Source organism: Dromiciops gliroides, chromosome 1 (assembly GCF_019393635.1).
Source record: "Dromiciops gliroides isolate mDroGli1 chromosome 1, mDroGli1.pri, whole genome shotgun sequence".
NCBI lineage: Eukaryota > Metazoa > Chordata > Mammalia > Microbiotheria > Microbiotheriidae > Dromiciops > Dromiciops gliroides.
Window position 1 is genome coordinate 713140830 of NC_057861.1, and position 25786 is coordinate 713166615.

A 25786-nucleotide genomic window follows, 5' to 3' on the forward strand; every position below is an offset into this window, starting at 1 on the left:
CTCTTGTCATTTCAGCTCTTCTACTTTTCTCTTTTTTCACAACTCACCGAATTTTTTCAAATTGAAAAGAGGAATTGTACTTTAAGAAATGTGCTTCTCATTAGGGGGAAATAGGACAAGAAAATTTTCAGTGAAAAGAAATAGGAACAAAGATACCAAGGAGGAAGAAATGACATATTGAGAATAAGGGCTGTGTTCATGAATATGGGTGTATAGTTAAGAAAATAAAGTTAACCAGACTCTGGGGTGATGATGGGGGCTCAATTGGGGTGGAGGGGGAAATAGAAGGAGTAGAGGGACATGGGAAGGTAGGAGGTAGTATGAAACAGTATGTCAGCATTAATTCTTTTGCATGCTCACTACCTAAGGAGGCAATTCCAAATGAGAATTTACCAAGCAGAGATTTGGTGGTCAAAAATTGACTCAAACCTAGATGCTCTGCCTATCCCTTCCCCCCAATCTCCATCTACCAGAATTATCATACTTATCTAAAATATCCATTTTTAGGGGGGTGGAATCCCTGCTTTGATGGGCATAATTCACTCCCTGCAAGGAAATTCCTTCAATTAATATAGATCAGAACCTGCTTTACACCTTCAAGTCTGATCAAGTTGCCCAGGGAACTAGGTCAGGCGACTTGCCCAGGGTCACAAAGCCAGTATGTGTAAGAAACAGAATTTGAACTCACGTTTTCTAAACTCTGGTAGGACCAAACTCCATGATGTTTGGTAATCCTGAATTCTACTTCTTGGCAAAGTCTCTGGTAAAAAAAAAAATGCCCCTAGAGAGTACAGGTTCTGCTGGCCACTGATTTAGATCTGAGATCTAGAGGTAGAAGAGACTTCAGAAGTCAGTAGTTCAATTCCCTCATTTCACAGAAGAGGAAAATGAGACCCAAGGAAACTAAATGATTTGTCCAAGTTTACACAGGTATGAAAGTTGCATAAGCAGGCTTGAACCCAGGTCCTCTGACTCCACAGTCAATGCCTTTCCCACTCTCTCTCACTGCTTGTTCCAACCCCTTCATTTTATAGATAAGGAAACTGAGGCCTTTGGAGGGGAAATGACAACAGGTCACACAACGAGTCAGTGGCAGAGCTAGAGTTTGAAGTCATGTATGAGGACTCAAATTCAGTGTTCTTTCCACTGTGCCAGGCTAGAGGATACTTAGCAACTGCATTTATGCCATAGGACTTAGCAGAAATCCTGGCACATGATAAATGCTTAATGAATGCTTTCTGACTGATTAATAGACATTCAGTAATAAAATAGACAGCCAGAGCAGAACTAGAAATGATTTAGAAACTATCTGAAATTCTCATTTTAACAACAAGGAAAGTCTGAAAAAATTAGAGATCTTTATCCTTGCTACTATGCTTTATGGCTTCTGAGGTGGCTAGTACAGTGTGTTCTAGCCTCCCCTTCACTCTCTACAGGAAGAATTGAAGTTTGACATTCACATAGAGGTAAAGTAAGCTTCATTCCTGCACCTTAGCAGAGAGAGGGGGGAATAAGCATTTATATGGGGTCTACTATGGGCCAAGCTCTGTGCCAAGTGTTTTATAAATACTATCTCATTTGATCCTTACAAAAAACCTTTGAGGTAGGTGTTGAGGAAACTGAGGAAAACAGAATTTATGTGACTCGCCCAGGGTCACATCTGGTAAGAGTCTGTGGCCAGACTTGAACTCAGGCCTTCCTGCTTCCAGGCCCAGTGATCTATCCACTGTGCCACCTAGCTGCCTCAGTCATCAATAAACAGAAGTGAGCATGATAAGGACAGAAGTCTATACTCAAAGGCATTCCCACAGTGGTTGGTTTTTCTTCTGTTCTACAAATAGCCTTGAACCTTTTTAACAGTAACAAAGAACTTGCTGTTTGTCCTTAATTCTGGAAGAGGACCATGACATCAGGATATCATGACTTGCACTGAGTTGGATTTAAGTGAAGTAGGGCTGTGCAAGGTCATCAACGTCACTCTTTTCTCCAGAGCCATCTGGGTCCAATGGCAAGATATATATCAGGATGACTAAAGTTGGCCCCAGATATTAAAGGCAATTGGGGTTAAGTGACTTGCCCAGGGTCACACAACTAGTAGGTGTCTGAGGTGAGATTTTAACTCAAGTCTTCTTGACTCCAGGGCCAGTGCTCTATCTACTGCATCACTTAGCTGCCAACAAAGAACTAGAAACTACGTGGATATCCATAAATTAGGCAATGTTCACCCCCAACAATGGCAATGAAGCTTTATTAATTATGTAGTAAGAAATGAGGACTTAATCAATCAATAAAGATTTATTAAGTATACATTATGTGCCAAACGCTGTACTACGTGCTAAGTGTTTAGGGTGCAAAAAAGAGGAAAAAGATAGCCTCTGTCTTCAGGGAGCTTACAATCCAATACAGGGAGACCACACACATATAGATGTATATAAGCATATACGTGTATACCCACACACACAGAAACCACGCTATACACAGTTATAAATAGGAAATAATTAAAGAAGAAAGTCACAGGAATTGAGAGTTGAGGAGGTGGGGATTTATTTGGGACTTGAAGGAAGCCAGGGAGGTCAGTAGTTGGATGGGAAGAGGACTTCAAACAAAATGAGAGGATTCGTGTAAATAATTGCAACCTGAAAATGGAACTGGAAAACTACCAAAGAAAACATCACTGTCAATGGGAAAATAATGAAACGGACACTCTATTCTGAGCAACTCAAAACAAAACAAAAAACAAATGAGCAATAACTGCCCAGGAGAACAGATAATGAAACATGTCTCTCCTCCCTTAGCAGCAAGCCGGGGAACTAATAGGACAAAATTTTGTGTATATTCTCAGGCTCACGATCTGCTCATTTTGTTTAACTGTGTTTCTTTATTATGAATGTAGGTCTACTTCTGGGTGATGGGAATTTCTAAATAAGCTTATGATGTAAAATTAAAGGCATCTTTTTTAATAACAATTGAGAAATAACATATTTTAATAGATCAATTATGTATATGTACTAGATAGTTTCTATATTATATACAACATGCATATATACATTTCATATGTATACATACACATGTGTATATATGCATGTATTGCATATGCATACATATACATTTTTATAAATATAAATCTGTGACATATACCACAGTACTGATGCCTACTAATGCATGTCAGAATAACTTTATACTCCCAGTCATAATCTTTAGGGGTGAAATGATTTGCCCATGGTCACACAGGGGGTAGGTGTCATAAGTGGGACTTAGCTCCATATCACTAAAGCCATATACTTATGTATATACATATACATATGCATACACATACGCATATACATATATTCCTACTTAGCTAATTCACCCTGGTATGGAGATGACTGGGGAATCTAGAATGTTTGTACTGTATAAAATTGATAATTTTATAGATTTTCTTGAAGGCATTGAGTATTTAAATGATTTATTCAGGGTCAAAGAGCCATAATATGTGAGTGGACTTATTTAAACACAAGTCTTACTGAAGCAGAGGCCAGAGTTCTGTCTGCTGTGGTACATTTACTCTCAACACAAACAAACACACAAAATTTTGAAAAGATCTAAAAAATGCATAGTTACACAAAAATATATACATACATATTACAATGTATCTATGAAGTACATTATATACATACATATATGTATAATACAAATATACCTCAAAAGATCTGTATTTTTATCAGCATCCCTAAATATGAAGATACCTCAAATACCTTGGTAGATGGTTCCATGATATGTTTAAATAAGTTTATTGTCTTGTTGCCAACTTCCTAAAGAACTTATATATACTTCTACTCCAAAAATGGATGCCTCCTTTACCAGCTTAATGTATGCATGTGTGTATATGTATGTGTGTAGCTTGTGGGTAGATGGGTAAGAACATGTGAATTGGATGGAATGATATTTATACTTACATATATCTAATGTTTGTAGACAATTTGTTATACAGGGTGGGCCAAAAGTCATGAAAAGATTTCAATTAAATAACTCCTTTACTTTTTGTTTTTAATTTATAACAAATTAGCATAATAACTTTAGCATCATATACAGTGCATGCGTTATGTATGAAATGAATTTATATTATGTGTGAAAAATTAAATCTTATGAATGTTGAAAAATAAAGAAAATATAATTGTCATAAAGGTCTTAAAACATCGTGACTTTTGACCCACCCAGTATAACTAGTTTCTTCCAGTGCTTAAGTTTTATTTAAACCTTTAAAGACTTGGTAATTGTTGTTTCAGCCTTACCTAAACTATATTCTATCCTGAACAGAAAGTTGAATGGTCTCTGAAAGTGGAAAAATGCCTGTCTTAGCTTCCCTGGACATAACCACCACCTAAGGAGAATCTGGCTCAAAGAAAGACCTCAATGTTTAAAGAAAATTAGTTCACCTCCTCCTTCACACCCCCATCCTGGAGCAGCCCCTCCACCAACACCACATAAAGACAACAAACACAAACAAGGCATGGATCACATAAAAGCCAATAATAACAATATTAGACAAGAATGGAGTGGCACAATCCATAATATAGTAAATAACACCACATCATACCCCGAAGGTGGGATTGGGTTGTTAGGACTCACCGTTAAAATTAACACTGCGAATATACTTGAGTAACTTCTTGCCCCCTGCCTGCTCCATCTCTGGACAGACACCAGGGTAATCAGCACAGAGATCCTTGTTCATATGGTGAAGGGCATGGGCCATGGCATACACCGCATCAATCACAAACTGAACTTTGCCCTCCTGCTCATAATAGGAATCTTTTCCAATTCTCTCCTGCCCTGCACATTAAAACAACAAACACACAAAGAAAGGGTTTGCTGGTAAGTAAAAGTTTTGTTGTTTTCACTGCTGAATTTTTAACTTTTACATCACTTTAAAGAAAGGATAAGTTTGTGCCAGAAGGACCGGGAGATTATGTAGTACAGCTCTGATATTTTGGTACCAATATGTCCGCATGGTTGTTGATACATTCTCTACAAACCATCACTCCTAACTCCCCACAAATGGAGCATCTTGTAAAATTTTCATTCTGTTTCACCTTTCAGTTATATGAGACAAACACTAACCACAGTCTCTACAATAAACAAAGGACATGGAATGCAACTATTCCTCAGAAGAGAGGATACATCCCAAGCAAATGAAGCCCAGCTGAGATGGATGATACATTTTGATTTTTGAAACTTCTCTCAGAATGGAAGGCATTGAGAAAAAATGCAAGATTATTACATTTTATTCTTTCTGTGTGTATGTGCACAAATCAAGGGCACATGAAAATGTTAGTGAATGAGCACTTTAGCAATTTAGTAATTAAATTTTTCATTCCCACTCTTTATTCTTCCTTTGATAAAATCCTAACTCTAGCGAACTTCAGTGCAGCTAACTCTGATACGGCTTGCACTTTCCATACATTATCTAATTTGATCTTCACAACAACTCTGTGAGGATGGTAGTATTATTGCTGATGCATTTTACAGATAAGAAAACATTAATTTTTAAAAAAAATTAAAATTAAAACTTCTTATTTGCTATGTAGCATCCATGTTCCTTTTGTAGCACTTAGGTCGTGGGTATGTGGACTGCTTCTCCCCTTCTGTAGGAGAAACATGAGCATGCATTTCTGCACTTCTGTTGCCTCTGTGTAGGTGGGTACTTGGATTCAAATAATGACTCTGTCATTTACCATCTGTGTGACCCTGGGTGATTCCTTTGGCCTCACTCAGCCTCAGGTTCCTCATCTATAAAATGAGTGGGGTAGGAAAATATGATCTCTAAGGTCCCTTCCAGCTCTAAACCGATGATTCCATGATCCTCTCAAAATGATGAAAATATACATGGCCATTGAAATGAATCACAGAGTCATAGAGCTCAGATGGGGCTGGAACCACAAAGGCCACCTGGTCTAACTCGTTTCCCTTTCACAATGGTACTAGAAATGATGATAGGCCCAATAATTTCCAAATCATTTTATTCCAACTACTCTTGGTTGATATACAAGCATTCCCAATGTCATTTTTGCCATAAACTATACCTCCATTTTCCATGCAATCTTTCATCAAAATGGCTATAAAAAATTAAAATGTACCCACTCATTCATCACCTCCTTATTCTTTCCCTACCCACTCTTTGGTATATGGACCAATGCCTAAATCCATTGCCAAAAGGCAAACAGCAGGAGGGAAAGTTATAAGCAAAAGGCTGGGATCAACTCCAGGTTTGCTGTGGTGGTGAATTCACCTCTCCCACTGAGAATTCCGCCTCCAATAACTGAAATTTGATTGTAATGGGATCATTAATATTATAACTCTTTTCAGTGGCTTAGGACTTAATACTGTGCTATTACTTTAAGAAGAATGCAAGCAAGGAACAAAAACAGCAACTTGCCACAAATCCTCATTTTCAACTATTTTCCACTGGGGATGACTCCTGGAGGGCTATTTAATTTTCACTTATGACTGCTTTTTGTCTGTAATTTCACTTCCAATTTCAAAGTAATTGAAAGTTAAAATATATGGAGTTAGGCAAACTCTGTATAGGTAATAGTCTCATGCATGCTTCACACAGGGCAAGGCAGCTGACAAGGAGACTGGCTCTTCTCACAGACCCCACATACATATGTGGAATATCAGCTCATAAGGCAGGAATTCCCAGAAATAAATATTGAACATTTGGGGGGTTCCTAGAAATCACAGTGTAACTCAGCCTAAGTGCCTGCCTGTAGCACAATATTTCCAATTTGTTTAGTGAAGGCCAGAAAAATTCAAGTTTTGGGTTTTTTTTAAATACCAGGAATAAAAAATAAACGTGGATTCTCAGAAAAAATGGCCCACAGTTATCTTTATACCATTTATTTTTCCTTCTGCTCATTTCAGTAGCTGGTCTTGTTGTTTTATGAAATACTATTTGCTACTTCAGTGCAAAATTATATAATGATTGTGTGCTGTTGATTGGTGTTGGGTTGAAAATAATTTCTACTCCAAGCCTTGCACAATTGCCAGCATCATAACCATCTATTCTTTCCAGTATCTTCACTTAATTCATCATCCATCCATCCAACAAGTACTTATTAAGCATTTACTGTGTGCCAGGTACTGTGTTGGAAATACAAAGACAAAATGAAAACCATCCTGCCCTCAGAAAGTTTACCTTCTATTGGGAGTATGAAACACATAAACAGATAAATCAAGACATTGTAATTTGATGGGTAAAAAGAATACTGACAACACGTGGATGAGGAAAGGCTTCCTTCAAGAGTTAAGTCTTAAAAAAATGAAAGATTCCTAGAGTCAAACCTGAGATACATTTCAGTCATTCAATCCAGTCTTTGCAAAGTTCCTAAAGCAGGAAATGGAATGTTCAATTCAAGGAAGAACATCAAGTGAGTCAGTTCTGTTGGAATAGAGACTTTTAAGGGGAGAAATGTGAGCTGAAAATGGAAAAAAAAACTTAAAATAAGATTGTAAAAATCTTTAAACACCAAACTAAGGACTATGAATATCATCCCAGAGGAATAGGGAATGGGTAAGGATTCTTGAAAAGGACTGATAGCAGCTTACCAGTATTTTAGATTACTTTCCCACTTATTTAGAAGATGGATTGGAGAAGGGATATTCAGAAGATATTGTTCAGGAGAGAAGTGGTGGAGGCTTAAATTAGAGATTTCAACTTAAAGTATCCAGGATCTTCCCTATCTAGGTCCTGTACAAACACTTCTTCACTTTGTTCTTCCCTCTACCTGTGGTAACATGGAATGTGTCTCCACACCACCTCAAAATTCACTTATTTGCAATAGATTGATAGCAGGATAATATCATGTAACAGTGACATGAACTTCAATTTAAAAAATATTATTAAAATGAAACAAAAAAATTACTAATGACTTTTGTTATCAATTATTGATTATTGATAAATTTTGTCTTTAATGATGTTTTCTACCCAATCTCTCCAGATTGAACTTTCCTTTTTGACATAGATAATTAATTATGTTGAAACATCTACTACATATACCCTGTTTGGCAATGTGTGCAATATTATGTATTAGTAGCCCTCTACTCTTGTGTCCTGAGGCAGAAGGTAGGTGTTTCATGATTGCTTCAATGAATTCCAATTTCTTGAAAGCAAGACGTTCACCATTACCAACAACAACCCTCACCTTCAGACAAAGTGAAAATTTCTTGGCAGAATTAGCATATAAACACCTTGTGGTGGTATTCAGTCACTCAATAAGGATTACCTGAGTGCTTAAGATTTTTCAGGCACTGTGTTAAGTCCTAGGGATAAAAAGAAAGGCATTGTTGTCCCTTAAAGTTTGTCAATTATAGTCAATTGACTTGTACCTTACTGGTTAGAAAGAAATAATTTTCTTTTTTTAAATTCTAAATTTAATTTAATTTTCCCCAATCATATGTAAAAACATTTTTTTAACATTGAAACAAGTAAAAATTTCAAATAGAGAGGGTCATAGGCAAGAGTACAGCTGTGAAATTATAGGACCAGAATTTATCATTAAGTGTCATTTAGATGTATGGTATATTTGGGTCACAGATTAATTTAGAAAACCACAAATTAATATTGTCTGTGTTGTATTTTGATTCGTTTCTTTAAAATATTTCCCAATTCCATTTTAATCTGGTTGTATTGGGGAGTTTGCCGATGGCTTGTGGCATGGCCACAAGTTTGACACATCTGAATTTTAGACCATCCCTCTTTATAAAACATGACTCTTATCCAGAACCATAAGACTTTGTACAGTAGATGCAAGTGTGCTATATGGTGTTTTGGTTACTATGTATATGTCAAAAAGCCATAATGAATCTGGAAAAGAGGGAAGAGCCTCAAAATTGGCAACAAATAGGCATCCACTATGAAACTCATGACCTAAAGAGGTACAAATGAGTGATTTAAGAGGGTTCCGAGAAAGTCAGATAGGTTATATCCCTATGAAGTTATTATGGGAAGTCTGAGAGATATTCCTGATCTCTTAAAGCTGATGTCAAGTGCAATAATATGCTGGGTCAGGCCTGACTGAGGCCAGTTTGGTATCTAGGCTCAGGATTGAAAATGAGTCAGTCATAGACTCTTTTGCCTTTAACAAAAGTTGACATAAGAATAGCACTAAAAAGGTACTTAGTAAAGATACCGCATTGGTCCACGTAAAAGCAGCTCCACTCAATTGCAATTTGCCATGTTGACTCAGACAGGAAATCCATCAAACTTGATAGGGGGGTGAACTGGTGATCAGGGATTTATGCCTTCAACCACTGTGAGGTTATGTCAAAAGTTTGAGCTTTAGTATGCTGAGCCAATTCATTCTCAGGGTCAGGCTTTTTTAGGGAGAAACGAGCCTATGTAGCCGAGAATTTAAAGTTTTACTGTCAGAAATGTTGCTCATAGCACAAATAGCAATTTAATTAAATTATTAATGTTATTAAAAATTGTTATCCACATGCTTTGTGCAAGGTAACATGTAAGGCTCTGAGATTAGAAATGAAAAAAAAAATTAAATAGCCCCTGACTTGGAGGAGCTGATATTATTCTAGAATATTTTCTCTTAGACACAGTCTCATCTTACCTAGTTACCTTTAACAATAAAATCCAATTTCACTGGAGTAGGGAATTCCCAATAAAGAAACTCCTTCTTACCAAAGCAAGCCAGCATTTGTTCTGCCACTTAAAGAGTTTCTTGGGGACACAAAGAAGTTCAATGACTTGTCCAGGGCCACAAACCAGTCTGTGTCAAAAGCAGGACTGGAATCTTTTGGATTTGAGGAGAGTCCTTCAGATATCATGAAACATTGCCTCTCCCATACTCTCCTCCACACAAGTTATTTACATTTTGGACCTTTTAAAGTTCAATTTCATTTATCATTTCAGATTTAATTTAGCCTTTAAATTCATTGTCTAGATGATGACCATTCTTAAAAGGAACATCTCCAGTGAGCTTCCTCTGGATCTTCAGAAGAGCCGAGCTCTACTGGTACAAGCTACATTTTCCCCCTTAAGCCAAAGCTCTCCTTTCGGTTTGTTTCTCTCCATAGTAATTTTCTGGAGTAGCCTCTGGGTAAGTCTCTCCTTTGAGCCAAGCCCTCCAGTGAATTTCTCTTAGCCCAATGACCCTAACTTTCCTCAGTAGGCTGAGAGTTCTTCACCTGATTTAACCTTGATGATCATCCAAATTCACTTTCCTTGAGTTTTTCTGCCTTCTTGGCACTTGTCCTGTGGGCCTGGCATGATGTAATTGGCTCAGCTTTTTCCAATCAATCTCCTGAGTTGAAGCTGGCAAGTGCCACTGTGAGATATCTCTTTTAAAGTACCAGGTCAATCTCAGCACACAATAAACTGTGTTAGGCACAAGATTACCCAGAAGCAACTATATTTGCAAGTCAAACAAAATATCTGCTCAAATCTGGACCCAGTAAAATAAAATGCTAGAGACTGCTTATGTGAAGTGAGATTCAATTCAGTTTAATTCATGAAGCATTAATTAAACACCTACTATATGTCAGGTGCTGTGCTGAGTTGTGGGGAAACAAAAATAAAAATGAAGCAATACCTGCCTTTAGGAAATTTCAGTTTTACTGTCCATACTCTCAACAGGTGAACTTATTTGAACTGAAATGAGAATAAGTAATAAGTAAAGCATGGACAAAGTAAATGCTTAGTAATTGAATGATTAAATGAGATAACATTTGTGAAATGCTAAGCATTTTACAATGCCTTACACATAGTAAGTACTTTATAAATGTATATTTTTTTACAAAAGCTGTGGGGGAGCATTGGTAACAGATTTTTTTTTAAAGGCACTACAACTGAGTTATTAAGGTAGCCAGGGATTCCAAAGGTAAAGGGTAAGAAGGAAATTGTTCATACAAAGATAGGAAGCAGGAAATAATGTGTCATGTTTAGGGAGGAATATGGGAATACATAGTGCACAACAGGAAAATATTTGAGTCTGGAAGGAGGAAGGTGCCAGATTTAAATACCAAAAAGGAGAGTTTGCATTTTATTTGAAAGAAAATAGGTTACCACTGATCCTTCTTGAGAAGTGGAGTGACATAGTATATCATTTGGGTAGCTGGTTTTGAGATGGTTTCGAGAGGGGCTAGAGGAATGGAGAGCAATTATGAAGCTATAAGAATAGTCCAGAAAAGAGGTAATGGGAACATGAAACATATGGGAATCATTGAAACAGTGATATGGTCATGTGGGTAGAGGAAAAGAGATGGATGAGAGAGACATGGGATAGACTCAAAAGGACTTGGCATTAGTTAGATATGAAGAGTAAGAAGACTAAGAAGTGAAGGATGACTCAGATATTGTAAAACTAAGGGATTAGAATGGTGGCACCCTTGACAGAAGTAGGAAAATCATGGAAGGGTAGTCTGAGGATAAAAGGTAACGAGTTCCATTTTGGATATGCTGAGCATAAGATGCCTTCAAGAGATGCAGGTACATAGGCCCAAAGCGTGGTTGATGGTATCGAATTAGAACTCAGAATGGAAAGGAATGAATAAGTGAATTTGGGAGTCATTTAAACACATGACAGATGGACACACAAGAGTTCATGAGATCACCAAGGAAGACAATGTAGAAACACAGGAGGGCCAGAAGCTGTGAGGTACACCCACACATGGGAGAGAGAACACAGATGAGCCTAAAATAGACTGAGAAAAAATACAGAGTTAGAAGGAGAATCAGGAAAGAGGAGTGTCACAAAAAAAACCTAAAAACCAGGAGGATGCTACATCAATGTCTATGAGTTGGTCAACGGTGCCCTATAGGGAAGAGTAATAAAGATGGATGAGGACTAAGAAAAAGCCTTTTGACTTATAAGTTAGGAGATTTCTTAGTGACCTTAAGCAGTTATTTCAATGGAGTAGTGGGGTTGGAAGAAAAATTGCAAAGGGCTAAGAAGTGGGTGGGAGATGAGCAATGGGAGACAAGAAGCATGGAAAACTTTTCCCCCAGGAGTCTGTCAGTGAAAGGGAAGCGAGGCATAGGACAATAGTGTAATAAGAATTACCAAAATGTATATGCTACTTTCCACATAAATTAAATACAGACTGTCACAACTCTATAAAGTATGTGTGACAGGCATTTTGATTATGATTCCCATTTTACAGAGGAGAGAGCTATGACTCATAAAACTGCCTTGTTTATGATCACACATTTGGGCAGTGACAGAAGCGGGGTTTGAACTTAAGTTTTCTTGATTCTAATTCAATGGCTTTATCTGTTATACCACTTTGCTTCTTAGCTGATGTGACTCATAATGAGGAAATGCAAAAAAACAAAAACAAAAACAAAACAAAACAAACCACTAACAGTCTCCTAAGCAAATAGAATAGAATTGACTTATGTGAACTGCAAAGAGAAGATAACATATACTAGCCAAAGAGACAGAAGCCTCAGGATTGTTGAAACTCCTAAATTGTCAAGAATCTATAAAATGATGCACATACTGGGTGATAAGTTCATACCCAGGCTCTTTAAGTGACCTTTGTGAATAATTTGATTAAACAGCTGTTTTAATAGCATCTATTTTATTGGACAAGTGTGAACCTGCTCTTGAGACTCAGGGAACTTAGCTCAGTTCTAACTCTGGTTGCTACTACAAATATTAACAAGTTTTGATGAATGTGATTTAAAAAAAATTTTTATATCCATTCTTTTTTTAATTATAAAAGCATTTTATTATTTTCCAGTTACATGTAGAGAGAGTTTTCAAATTTTTCTCCCTCCCTTCCCTCCCTCACCCTCAAGACAGCAAGTAATCTGATATAGGTTATATATGTACAATAACATTAAACATATTTCTGCATTAGTCATGTTATAAGAGAAGAATCAGAGCAAAAAGGAAAAACCTCAAAAAAGAAAAACAACAGCACCAAAAACAAAAGAAATAGTATAGTTCAATCTGCATCCATATTCTACAGTTCTTTTTTTTTCTGGATGTGGAGAGCCTTTTCCATCACAAGTCCTTTGGGAATATCTTGTACCATTGTATTGCTGAGAGGAATCAAGCCTAGAATATGATGTTTTTAAAAGACATCTCAGCTAAATGAAGCCAATGGCAATGAATACTTTTTAAGCACCTACTATGACTAAGGCACCATGCTGGAAGCTTTGTATAAAACAATGAAGTAAGACATAGATCTGTCCCTAAAGGAACTTACAGTCTAATAGGGAATCTAAGGCAAATACTCAAATAACTATGACCTAAGGCAAAAAAAATGTTAAGTACAAAGGAAAAGCTCAAATAAAGTTCTAGGAGGAATTTGAATAAGGAAGGATCACTTTCATCTAAGAGTTAATGACTGGATAGCCAGGTGCACCTTGCCAATTAAAAAAAAAATCCTTTTATCTACAATTTACAGACATGTTAGATACATAGAAACCAGAAATGAGAATTAGTCTGCCTGTTAAGGGGAGAATGAAGGGAAAAGTATCTCATTCCAATCCCATATCAGTAGATACACACCAGTGATTGACTGGGGCAGCCACTAGAAGTATTTGCAGGAGGTAATAGCTAACAATGATACAAGACATTTTTATTTTGTATTTGTCTCTAGAACGGGCAAAAACAGAGTTATGATGGAGGCTCAAAACAATCAAACAAAGAAACCCTTGCACTGGCTTAACAGTCCCTTGCCAGAGCTTTGGAGACTGGGTTTCCCAGAAGTACAGAAGAGATAATCTCTTAAAATTACATTTTAAGGTTAGATGGAACTTCATAGATGATAAAGACCATGCTTTTCCCTGAGCAACTTTACTTGGACAAGGTAGGCATTGTATCCAACCAGTCTCAACTGATCACACCCTAATGTAGGGTTTTGTGGAAAATGAGGTTTTCACCTTGGCTAAATTCCACAGGGGTGCTAGTACTGATATTGAAGTGCCTTCAGACTTTGAAGGAACCACAGGTTGCCTTGGCTGTGGACTCAGGACCTGGGTTCAGTGTGTATCTGAGGCTTGCTAGCTGTGCAACGTTGGACCAGTCACATAAATTCTCCGGGTCTCAGTTTCCTAATTTATAAATTAAGGGGTACTAGTTGGCCTCTAAAAGACCTGCTCCAATCCTATCTCTATGATGATCTTTGTCAAACTCAGCCCAACATGATGCCATACTCTCCTATCTTCTTCAGCAGATTATCCCCACTATAACATTCCCTCTCCCACCTCTAATCTTCAGTCTCTCCCTCTCTACAAGTTCCTTCCCTGCTACATACAAATTCATATCTCCTCCCATTTAAAGACAAACCAAAAATTATAATGAGTTCTTTCCGTGACTATTATCCTATAAGTCTCCTGTTCTCAGCTTTTGTGTTTTTTCAGTCATTCCTGACCCCATTTGGGGTCTTCTTGGCAAAGATACTGGAGTGGTTTGCAATTCCCTTCTCCAGCTCCTTTTACAGATGAGGAACTGAGACAAACAGGGTTAAGTGACTTATCCAGGGTGACATATCTAGTAAATGTCTGAGGCCGAATTTGAACTTAGGAAGATGAGTCTTTCTGATTCCAGGTCTGGTACTCTATCTATTGTACCACCTAGCTGTTCCCCCAGACTCCTGTGAAAAAAGCCGTTTATTCTCAAATTAATTTCATATCCTTTCACTGTATTCTAAGTTTTTTTCGGGGGGGGGGGAAACAATGAGGGTTAAGTGATTTGCCCAGGGTCATACAGCTAGTAAGTGTCAAGTGTCCGAGGGCGGATTTGAACTGAAGTCCTGCTGAATCCAGGGTTGGTGCTTTATCCACTGTGCCACCTAGCTGCCCCTCTCACTATATTCTAAACCTTTTGCAACCTACCTTCTATCATTCAGCTGGAAATTTTCTCTCCAGAGTTACCAATGCCTTCTTGAATGCCAGCTCTAAAGACTTTTTCTATTGACCTTCTAATGACATTTTCTAATGACCTTCACTATTCTCAACCTCTGTGCAGTATTTGACACTGGTATCCACCTTCTTTTGGAGACTCTTTCCTTTTTGAGTTTTTCTAATACTCTTTTTGCTTAGTTCTTCTCCTACCTGTTTCTCCACTCTTTGCCACAAATTCTCCTTTTTCTGGATCTACATCCATGTCATGCCCACTAAGTATGAATGGACTTCAAGGTTCCTGGGCCATGTTTTATTTTCTTTTTATACTCTTCCACTTGTTGGTCTCATCAGCTACTATTAGTAAATTATCATCTCCCAGATTACTCATATATATACACACACTCTCATACACACACATATATACATACATGCATATATGAATATATACACACATATATATATATATATGTATGTGTGTGTGTGTATTTATATATAGTCATTACAGTCCAGTAACAGAAATTTCTCATTGGACACTGAAGCAAACTCAAGTCAAAAAGGGAACTCAATGGTTTCTTTTTTCCTTAAAACCTGTCAATCAATAAACATTTATTAAGGGCTTACTATGTGTCAGGCCATGAGTTAAGCAATGGAAAACCCACCCTTCTTATGATCCCAGAGACAAAAAGTGGTTGAAGGGCAGAACTTTCAAGAACATTCATATAAAAATATTTAAAATAAGAATGATTTTTCCAGCACAGCAAAGAATTGAAAGATAGGAGAACATCTTAGGGAATGAAGTAAGGGAAGAGAGGATAGAATAATAGGGGAATGCAACTAATAGTATCAAATAGTACATAGAGATCAAAGATAACTTAAAAAAGAATGACATTCCTTATCTACATGATATGACAATCAGTTGAAAATGAGCATGCTTAGCTCATCAGTTGACCATTTCGTCTATATATACAACACTGTTGAAAAGATATTTTCTTGGATCGACCAGGTTTGTCATTGTGCAGACACAGACATTTTCCAAATTATTCGTTATCACTTTTGTAGGGGTGGCAAGGAAGTAAAGACCTTTTTATTGATTTCCATTTATTCAGTATGCATAGTTTATGTCAGGAACAGGACTGGCTGGAAGAAAAAATGCATACCAAAAGAAACCTAAAAAGAAGTCAGAGACATGATTCTATTGTGGCTGATGGTTGTTTTAAAAAAATGAAAATGGGACAGACAGAGAAAGCTGTTGAGAAGAGCTGGTGTTCTGCTGCCAATTGTCTTATTTGAAAGAAAAAAAGAATGTCTCCAACCCCCCTTTTCCTTTTACTGCATTATGGAAAAAGAAAGAACCAGATTTTATTATCTACTTGTGTTAACTATCCTCCCTCAGATTTTACTTTCAATCAAGATTTCTTCTCTTCTCACTAATGTAGATGTCTATACATAATGTGTTTCACAAACATTAAAATTTTCTATACATATAAATTATTGTTGCTTGTTTTATTCTTAAGAAGCTTTTTCTCCTTGTTGAGTCACAGGCTTTAAGGAATATCTGAACACAACCAAGGATGTTCACCATAAAGCCAGAGTTTCACTTTTCCTGACTGCTCCTTCTTAGCCTCCCTGGCTGATTCATCTTCTTCCTATCACCCCCACACCCACCTTATGCAATCTATGCCAATGATTCCATGCCCAGCCTCAATCTCTGCTTAGCTCCAAGCTTGTCTTTTGGACTGATTATTGTATATCTTCACATCTTCACAAATGAATTCAGTTTCTGCCAACAAAAAACTCACCCCTCCTGCAATGCTCTTATCTCTATTGCTCATTCTTCTAGGAACCCAAGATGAAACATTAGTTGCCTTTGACTCTTGTATCTTTTGCACCAATCAGTTCTTGAATCCTATATATTCTGCCTCCATAGTTTCTCATATACCTGCTCCTTTATTTCCACTCTCACAGCCATTACCATGAGATCATGAGCTTAGAGCTACAAGGGATCTTCAAAATATCCAAACTTTTCAATTTTGCAGATGAGAAAAATAAGGCCCACACAAGTTAACTGACTTGACACAGTAAGCAGAAGAGCTGCTTTGAACAAAGATTCTATGGACTCAAATTTTTGTGTTCTTTCTACCACATCTTCTCTTGCGAAAGTCCTCACCATCTCTTGCCTGGACCACTATCAGAACCTCCTGACTTGTGGTCCTGTTTCAAGGCTGAAGCCATATTACATGAATGAACAAAGGGCCTGAATTTTGTCAGTTTAGACAACTCCGAGTATGGGCATCCCAAATGGCCAGGACTTGGTAAATAAGTCCTGGAGAATTGCCTAACGTAGATAAAAGTTAATGACTTGCCTGGGAGCACATAGCTAGAAAGTTACGGGTCTGGATTAGCAAGTATCAGATTATGAAAGGTTTCAAAAGCCAAACAGAGGAGTTCATATCTTGTACTAAAGAGCAAGGAGAGCCACCTAAACTTCTTGAGGGAAATAATGTGGTTAGCCTTGGGATTTAGGGATATCAATTTTCTAGCTATGTAGAAGGGATTATAGAGAGGAGAAACTAGGCACCAGGAAACCAATCAGGATACTATTGCAATTGCACAGGTAGGAGGTGAAGAGGGCCTGGATTAGGCAGGTTTTAGGGCGAGTAGAAAGATGGGGAAAAATGTCAAGGGCAAATCATAAAGTTTGAGCATATTTCCAGTTGTCTGTATCAAACTCTCTTTTGTGTATCATGCTCTCGTGCATGTTGTATCCCCTTTGCCCCTCATATTAGTTATTAAATTCCAATATCTTTGAAGATAGTGACTTTGTCATATTTCATCTATAAATCTCCAACACCTAGAACAAATTTTTACATACAACGGGAGCTATTATAACTTAAACACAAATTCTTTATTAACATAAAAAGATAAAACATATTGAAATAAACTTGTGAGCTTCCTAAAGAAGGAAATTGTAATGGAGAGGTAAAGAAAATAAGGTTAAAAAAGCAAATTCTCTCTTCAAGTAATATATAATACCTACATGACTGCATTCTTTTGTAACAGATGTAGTACAAAGGGGAAAATACTCAATTGGTGATTAAATCTTGAAATTTATTCCTGCTTCTTTTACTGTTTTGCTGTGTGATCTTATATAAGTCACTTGGCAGTTCTGATATTAATTACCCTCTTCTACACAGTAAAAAAACATGGACTAGATGATCTCGAAATTTTCATTCTTCTCTAAGTTTATATTATTCATTAAGGTTGCATTCACATTTGTATCTCTATATTAAAAATTAATATTTTCAATTTGATGTTTTGTCATTCAAAATTTTAATTTTTCTCTATGTGAAAAAGTCAATCTTCTTTCAGCTATGGGAAAAAGTTAAAGTAACCATAAAATTCTATATTGTTAGGGCTGTGTGGAACCTTAAACCTGATGCAGTACAATCTTTTTATTTTCAAATTGAGAAAATTGGGACCCAGGCAGTATGAAAATGTAGTTCAACCACTTACTATTGTATAAATTTGGACAAATTGTTTTATTTCTCTGGATCTTGGTTCCTCATATGTGCAATAAGAGGATTGAATTGGATGACCTCTAAAAAGCTTGCAGAACAATTTAAATTGTCTACAATTCTATAACTTGTCCAAAGTTAAAGAGAAATAAAGGAAAGGATTTTATCAAAGTTAGTACGTCTCTAAGTTTCAGGTTCCCTATGACTTTTGTGAAGATTAAATGAATTCAAAGCAATTGAATAAAGTTTAGGATTAGTACATTAAGCACATATAGCAACTCAGAAGTTAACAATGATATTTTTAGTATCTTGAAGAAGATCCAATGAACATATCAAATCAAAAGGGAATTCCCTTTAATTGGTGTGATCCTACAGATATTTCTGTTTACAGATGACATTTTCCTCATTGCATCTGGAACATCTCAGGGTCTTCTAAATGAGGCCCCAAATCACTCAAAAGTAGTTGACCTAACAATCCATTCATGAAAAACCAAATGGATGATTAATGCCATTGTGCAGACAATGATATATAACCAAATGTTTAGCTCATAGAGTTTGTCCATCAGCTATCAGACATAGACAACCACACATGTATGCACACATAAATGCACACATGGAGACATATGCATAGAGTAAATCTTGTACAGATGCAGATGCGTAAAATGGGTAAGAATTTGAGTCTAAAATTGAGCAGAATGAAGAGATATGGAATGTATATAAAGTGAGGGGTTTGAAATAGATGACCTATGAGATTTCTTCTGGCTCTAAATTTATGATCTTATATTCCTTTTATAAGTAGCAAAGTTCTTTACATAACAGTACATTTCTCCCTGAAACAAGGTTCTATCTTTTTATTAACAATATTTTCTTGGTGATGAGGCATGGTTGAACACTATGTTCTCTGAAGAATTCGACTTGGGGATGAGCCAAAGGGTAATGGAGAGGTGCATGGTATACATAAACAGGCTGCAGTGCAGAAGAAAACCAAATAACTATGTAGGAGAAGTGGTATAAAATGATACTTTATAAAAAGTATATTTGAAAAAAGAAAATTGTCTGATGATAAGGCAAGAGAGAAAAATAAACACTACATAGACTTCATTTTCCATTGGTATTCTCATAATATCAAGAGAAAAGGAGGGAAGGCCAATATCACATTGGATGTGCCCCCCAGGAATCACATAGAATGAGCAAACATAGGTGGATTGTAATCTGTATTACTGTGGGAAAAGCCTAAATCAATGAGATCACAGATACATTAGAGTATTAAAACACATTTTGGAAAAAATAGATTTAGGATACCCAGCTAAAGCAGAATAAAAACCTACAAAGCATATGAGCCGCATCATCTTTCAAAGATATTTCTGTAAATGATGTCCAGAACTTACAAATATTGACAAGGATGAGAACTGGACCTGTGATTTCATTGGCATATCAAACGTTATACTAAATTATATACTTTCAAGAGACAAAAAGGCTTGTAGAAGATCAACAATAGTTGTTGTCTAAAATTTTTTTTGGAGGGAGGGGTTGCGTGTGTGTGTGTGTGTGTGTGTGTGTGTGTGTGTGTCTTTACAAACAAAAAAAATGGATATCATTCAAAGTTTTCCTGAAATCTGCCTTGGTATTTCAGTCTCTGAAATGTACAAGTATTGAGAATAGTTATCTCAAACCTGGAGGAATTCTGAAAATTCAATAACACCTCCTGTGTTTACAGAACCTGCCCATGGATGGAGTGAATTTATCTAAATTTGGTCCTTGCCAAAGACATGATTTATGGGGAAATGTTAACAGCCAAGCTGTCAGACATTAGAAGTCAGATAAATATCGGTGTTAATGGTTTTCATACTCTCATGTCCATGGAATTGGAATTCTTTGTGATTTGACTCCCATAGCTATTTTACTGTTTTCTTGGTTGTTTTAAAGTTCTAGAACTTGGCCATTTGTTACAAACTTGTCTGAAACTTGTCGGCAAATCACAGTTGAATTTTTTTTAGAATGATATACTGAAACTATCTTGAAATTTAACTTTTCCCTTCTGTAGTAAATTGCACACTTCTGGTAGAGCATTTGCCTGCTTTGGTAGCTCAATTCATAACTGATCCTTCAATATCTTTTAGGCTTTTCCTTTAAGGTGTTATTTTGCACATCTTAGATTTCTCATTATCTCAGTCCCTTCTACCTATTTCCAAATGGTACAGCATGTTGCTTACCCTGGCCTCAAAGGCCAGAGAACCTCAGGGGACAAGTTACATACCGAGAGAGTCTAATAACCACAGCTGCACCTCCCCAGCTACCTAATTATGCTGCCTATAAGCCAAGTGTTTGAATTCCAGCTTCTTGTCCCTGACTCTTACCAGTTACTAGATTTTCACAGATATAATAAAGTCAGAACATAAACTAGAAAATTCTGCCCTATTTTGAGTTCAGGAAAGGAGAGAAAAAAATGAGGTCAACTTTCTCCCACACTGCGGCAGTTCGCGAGTACAGCGCAAATAGGATAACTCCAGGATCCTTGTCAGAGAATATCTATTAAATGCCCTTGTGGGTACACATGGCTGAGATGTGAACATATGCAACAGAAATAGCATGGGGAAGTGGCCCCCAAAGGGGTGAGTACTTTCCATATGTAGCTTTTAATTTTTAAAAGGCAACATATGGGAAGTTCCTTTCTCTATTTTATTCATTCTTTTAACAACAACAACAACAACAACAACAACAACAAAACCACACCTATTTTATTAAGTACCTACTATGTGCAAAATGCTATGCTAAAAGCTGGGGATACAAGAATATAGCTAGAATAAGCATTACTCTCAGTGAAATATAAACTGATTGGGGAAAGATGTGCTCAAATAGCCATGATATGAAGGTAGAGAGGATAGTCATAAAGTAAGGACCAATGAGGGAAAGGATGGCAAAGATGAGGCAGGAAGGAAAGATGTGAGGAAAGATGTGAGTTATTACAGAAAATCTTGGTGAGGTTTTACTTCAGAGCCCCAAGCACCATCCACTCTTATCTGTAGCAATGACAATCCAGCCTATGAATTTAATCAAGCAACAGTGAAGGTGGCCCATTGGTGGAGACTTAAAGGGGCATTAGTGTGTCACTTCCAATGAGGCATTGCTGGAATCTTAGAGATACATGTGGTGTAGGGGAAAGAATACAGATTCTAAGCCAGAGAACAGGGGTTCAAATTCTATCTTTTTCTTTTTTTTGTGGGAACTTTTTCTATTCCTTTCACATTTCTGAACCTTAGTCTCTCCTTGGGAAAAGGGAATCATTTGACTTGATGATCTCTAAGGTACCTTACAGCTCTAAGTTGTATAATTCCTGTGAACCTGATTTGGGATGGGTGGTAGGAAACAATTGCCATCTCATGTTTTGAAGCTGCTAGGAGATTAAAGACACATCCTCGACAAAAGAGTTTGGGGAAAATGTGGAGAGTGGATTTCGTGGCTATGAGAAGGTATTAGCCCATACAGACAATCACTTACTGAAGCCCTTCTGAGGCATATTATTTGTGTCACTAAACTCACAAGATACTATGTTTGGGAAAATGCTATGTGCTTTATTAGGAAAACACATTCCATTTAACAACACCAAAAGACTGAGCATCTACTATGGGCTCAATCTACTAAAAGTGATAAACTTACTAAATATCTACTACATAGGAGAGGCAACTTGACTTAGTGGATAAATATCATGCCTCTGAGTCAGGAAGATCCATGTTCATGTCCTTCCTTGAATACATCTGGTAACACACATAATCCCAGGTAAGTCATTGTTCTAAAAAGTTGGAAAAAAGTTACTTGCAAATTGTTCCTGTCCTCAAGGAAGCTCTATTATTTGTATAGGTACTTTGAGTATGAAGGAATTCTGGAGAAGGAAGAGGGCAAGAAAGGAGCTGAATGAGGCAGAAAGTTGGTGAGCAAACAAAAATGGGCAAAAGGCAGGGATCATGTTGGAGAGACCTTGTAAGGACAGAGCATATTGAAAAGAAGAAAAGGGAATTCAGAGACAGTAAGTATAAGTACAGTTGAACACAGTATAATAGGAAAAAATAAATTGGGTTTTGAGACAAAAAAATACAACAACAACACTTGTTTGGTCAGTCAGTCAATAAACATTAATTAAGTTCCTTCTATATGCCAGATACTGCATTAAGCTTCAAGCCCTAGTTGGTTTAAATGACATGGGTAAGCAAAATGTAGATAATTTAAAAGGAAAAAGCAGTTGGCATGTATATAGCCCTTTAAGGGCTGCAAAAGACTAAGGATCTTAGCTCATTTGGTTCTCAACTGCCATCTTCTGATGTAGGTACTGCAGGTATTATTCTTCTCCAAATTATAAAAGAAGACGGTGAGGCTGAGGAATTTTAAGTCATTTTTCCATGACCACATAGACAGTAAGCATCAGAGATGTGAACCTAAGTTTTCCCTGACTTCAATTCCAACATTTTTACATTATAATGGGAAGTCTTTTCTACTAATACTTAAAGGGTTGATGAAGCTTTTGGCTTTAAATAACAAGTTACCTGTCTGCCTGTTTGTTTTTTTTTTAAACTACCCCTCATGTTGCCTTTCTGTCTTCATCTCTTTCCACAATGTTTTTTTTGGAGATAAACAGAAAATGTTTCAAGCTGAAGTAGTCCCTTGGGCAGAACTGAATGGTGACCTATGTCTTAATATTAATTACCAAACATTTTGCACATTCTTAAACTCTTTTCCTTTCAAAAATCACCAGCCTTTCTCTCCAGTGAATCGCCCAAACACCTGAGAGGTCATTTAATCCAATTCATGCTTGAGAAAGAGTCCACTTTACACAACATATGATTAGGAGTCTGCCTAAATCACTTTAATCTGAAATAGATTTAGAAGTCATATAATCCAATACTTTTGTTGTACTACTGAGGAAACTGAGGACTAGACAGGGGAAGGGTTTTATTCCCCATTACCCAGATTAGGAGTAGTATAATCCTCATCTTCTACTTTACACAAAGCTCAAGTTTCCCCTCTCTAGAACAAAATTTCACGGAAACTGCAAACCTTTCTAATTAATATTCTATTTATTGCTTTTATTTTACAGATACATGGTTTAAAAGAGAAATCTATTCAGTACTACCATAATTTCACTAATTCCATCAAATTAGAATTTTTTTATTTGATGATGATGATATAATTAACATTATTTGTTGTGAACTTGTATCATCAACAAACACAACTATTTAAACAAAGAACATAACAGATGATCATGTAAGAAAGAATTTACTCTTTAACCAAGACATTTGCCACTTCAAAGTTCCCCCTATATCTCCATTGCATCTCTTAAACCCCTCTTTGGAGAATCACTTAATCCATATCTACACGACCAAAATTCTAGTAGCTGTTTTCTTTTGACCTCCAAGATACTCAATTTCTTTCCTTAGATAGTTCATGAATGACTTTCTCTCTTCCCCAACACCTGTTCTCACACCAGGAGAAAAGAACAAGCATATTAATATTCCTTCAAATACCTTTACCTCCCAGTTGCTCAACTTGCTTATTTCTCATGACCTCCAGTTCACCTCAGGTACACACATACACTGTCATGCTGATAATTTATCATCACACACAAATGTATTACTTCTATGTTAGTGAACTCTGAAATTCACATATTTGCTCCTGATCCATTATTATTCCACCTCTCCCTCTGCCTTGCAATCCCCAAAATTGTTCTTCATTTTCATCATGATCTCCCATCTCTCAAGCCTCCGTTGTTTGTTTTTTTTCAAGCCATTACTTCTGCACTGGTTACATTCTCTACTATTCCCGTCTTGACCCTTAGGTTGAACCAATTTAAATCTACACTATCCTCTTTGTTATTATTATTATTATTATTATTATTATTATTATTATTATTATTATTATTATTATTATTATTTCCTTGATCCCTATCTGATTGTCACCCACCAAACCTCAGTCCTGGATTATGTGAACTATCATTTGCCTTCACTCATACTCATGTACTGCCAAACAAAGCTGAAGAAAAACACAAAACTGTGATGAGTCCTCTCCAAATTTATGTTACATAACCTCAACTGAGCCCTCACTGAAGCAAGGCAATCCTTTTACACTTCCTTAATTAACTCACTTACCCACTCATCAAAGCATCTTTTCCTGACATTTTCATCCTTCTGCAAATCTTCCCTACTCCCTCTTACTCAACCTCTTTTAGCTGAAAACTTGTCATATTTCACTGAAAAACTTGTTCATTTGCTAAGCTTCCTCTTCTTCCCATCTTATCTTACCTCACCTAGACACTTTCTTTCACTATTTCTACCATTAGTCCTTCTCACATGAATATGTAGCCCTTCTCCATGCTTAAAATCCTTTACATGCATATGATCCCATTCTATTTCATCTCCAATAGACTGTTACTTCTATAATTTCTACTTTTTCACTTATATTTAACCTCTTCCTCTCTACTAGCTGATTTCCTTACTGCATACAAACATGTCCATGTATCACTCATCCTTCAAAAATTCTGAAGTGATCCATCTATCTCTACTAGCTATCATCCTACATTTTCCCTCCCTTTTGTAGCTAAAATCCTTTAGAAAGCCATCTGCATTAAGTACTTTCCCTTCCTTTATTGTTGCTTGGCCATTTCAATTGTATCCAAATCTTCATCACCCCCTTTTTAGTTTTCTTGGCAAAGATAATGGAGTGGTTTGCCATTTCTTTCTCCATTTCATTTTACAGATGAGAAAATAGGCAAATAAGTGTAAGTGACTTGCCCAGGGTCACATCATACAGATAATAAGTGTCTGAGGCTGGATTTTAACTCTGGTCTTCTTTAATCCAGGTCTGATGCTCTATCCACAGTGCCACCCAGTTGCCCTGGTACTTTCATCTTATTCTTTTCGTAGTTCCCTAATATCTGGTTTCCAATTTCATCAATTGCAACTACACTTTTCAAAGTTATTTACATTTTTAATTGCAAAATCCAATGGTCTTTTCTCAATCCTCATTCTTTTTTTACCTTTCTGAGTCCTCTGATGCTATCAACCATTCTCTTATTTGAGTCTTTTTGGACACTTCTCGTGCTTAGTTCTCCCCCACTTACTTTACTGTTCTTTGTTGACTTTGGTGGAACTTTAGCCAGGTAATATCTGCTAACCATGGGTATCCACAGGACTAGATCTTAGGTTCTCCTCTCTTTTCCCAATATGATATCTCACTTCATGATCTTATCAGTTCCCATTGATTCACTTATCATCTCTATACTTGTGATTCTTAATTCTACTTATCCAACCCTAATTCCTCTGCTCACATACAGTCTCATGCTTTCAACTGCCAATTGGAAATACCAAACTGAATATCCCATAGAGATTTTAAATTGAACTAAAATCTAAAATCAACTAAAAACTAAAATCATTATCTG

General features: G+C 36.7%; 1 protein-coding gene across 2 annotated transcripts in view; it reads right to left on the minus strand.

Moving 5' to 3' along the window:
* GRM7 (glutamate metabotropic receptor 7) overlaps positions 1-25786 on the minus strand; it is a 995782-nt gene that overhangs the window by 341996 nt on the left and 628000 nt on the right. For both annotated transcript variants that reach the window (XM_043978848.1, XM_043978847.1), the window contains exon 6: positions 4609-4809. In XM_043978848.1, coding sequence (XP_043834783.1) covers positions 4609-4809 — 201 coding nt within the window. The remainder of the gene's footprint in view (positions 1-4608; positions 4810-25786) is intronic.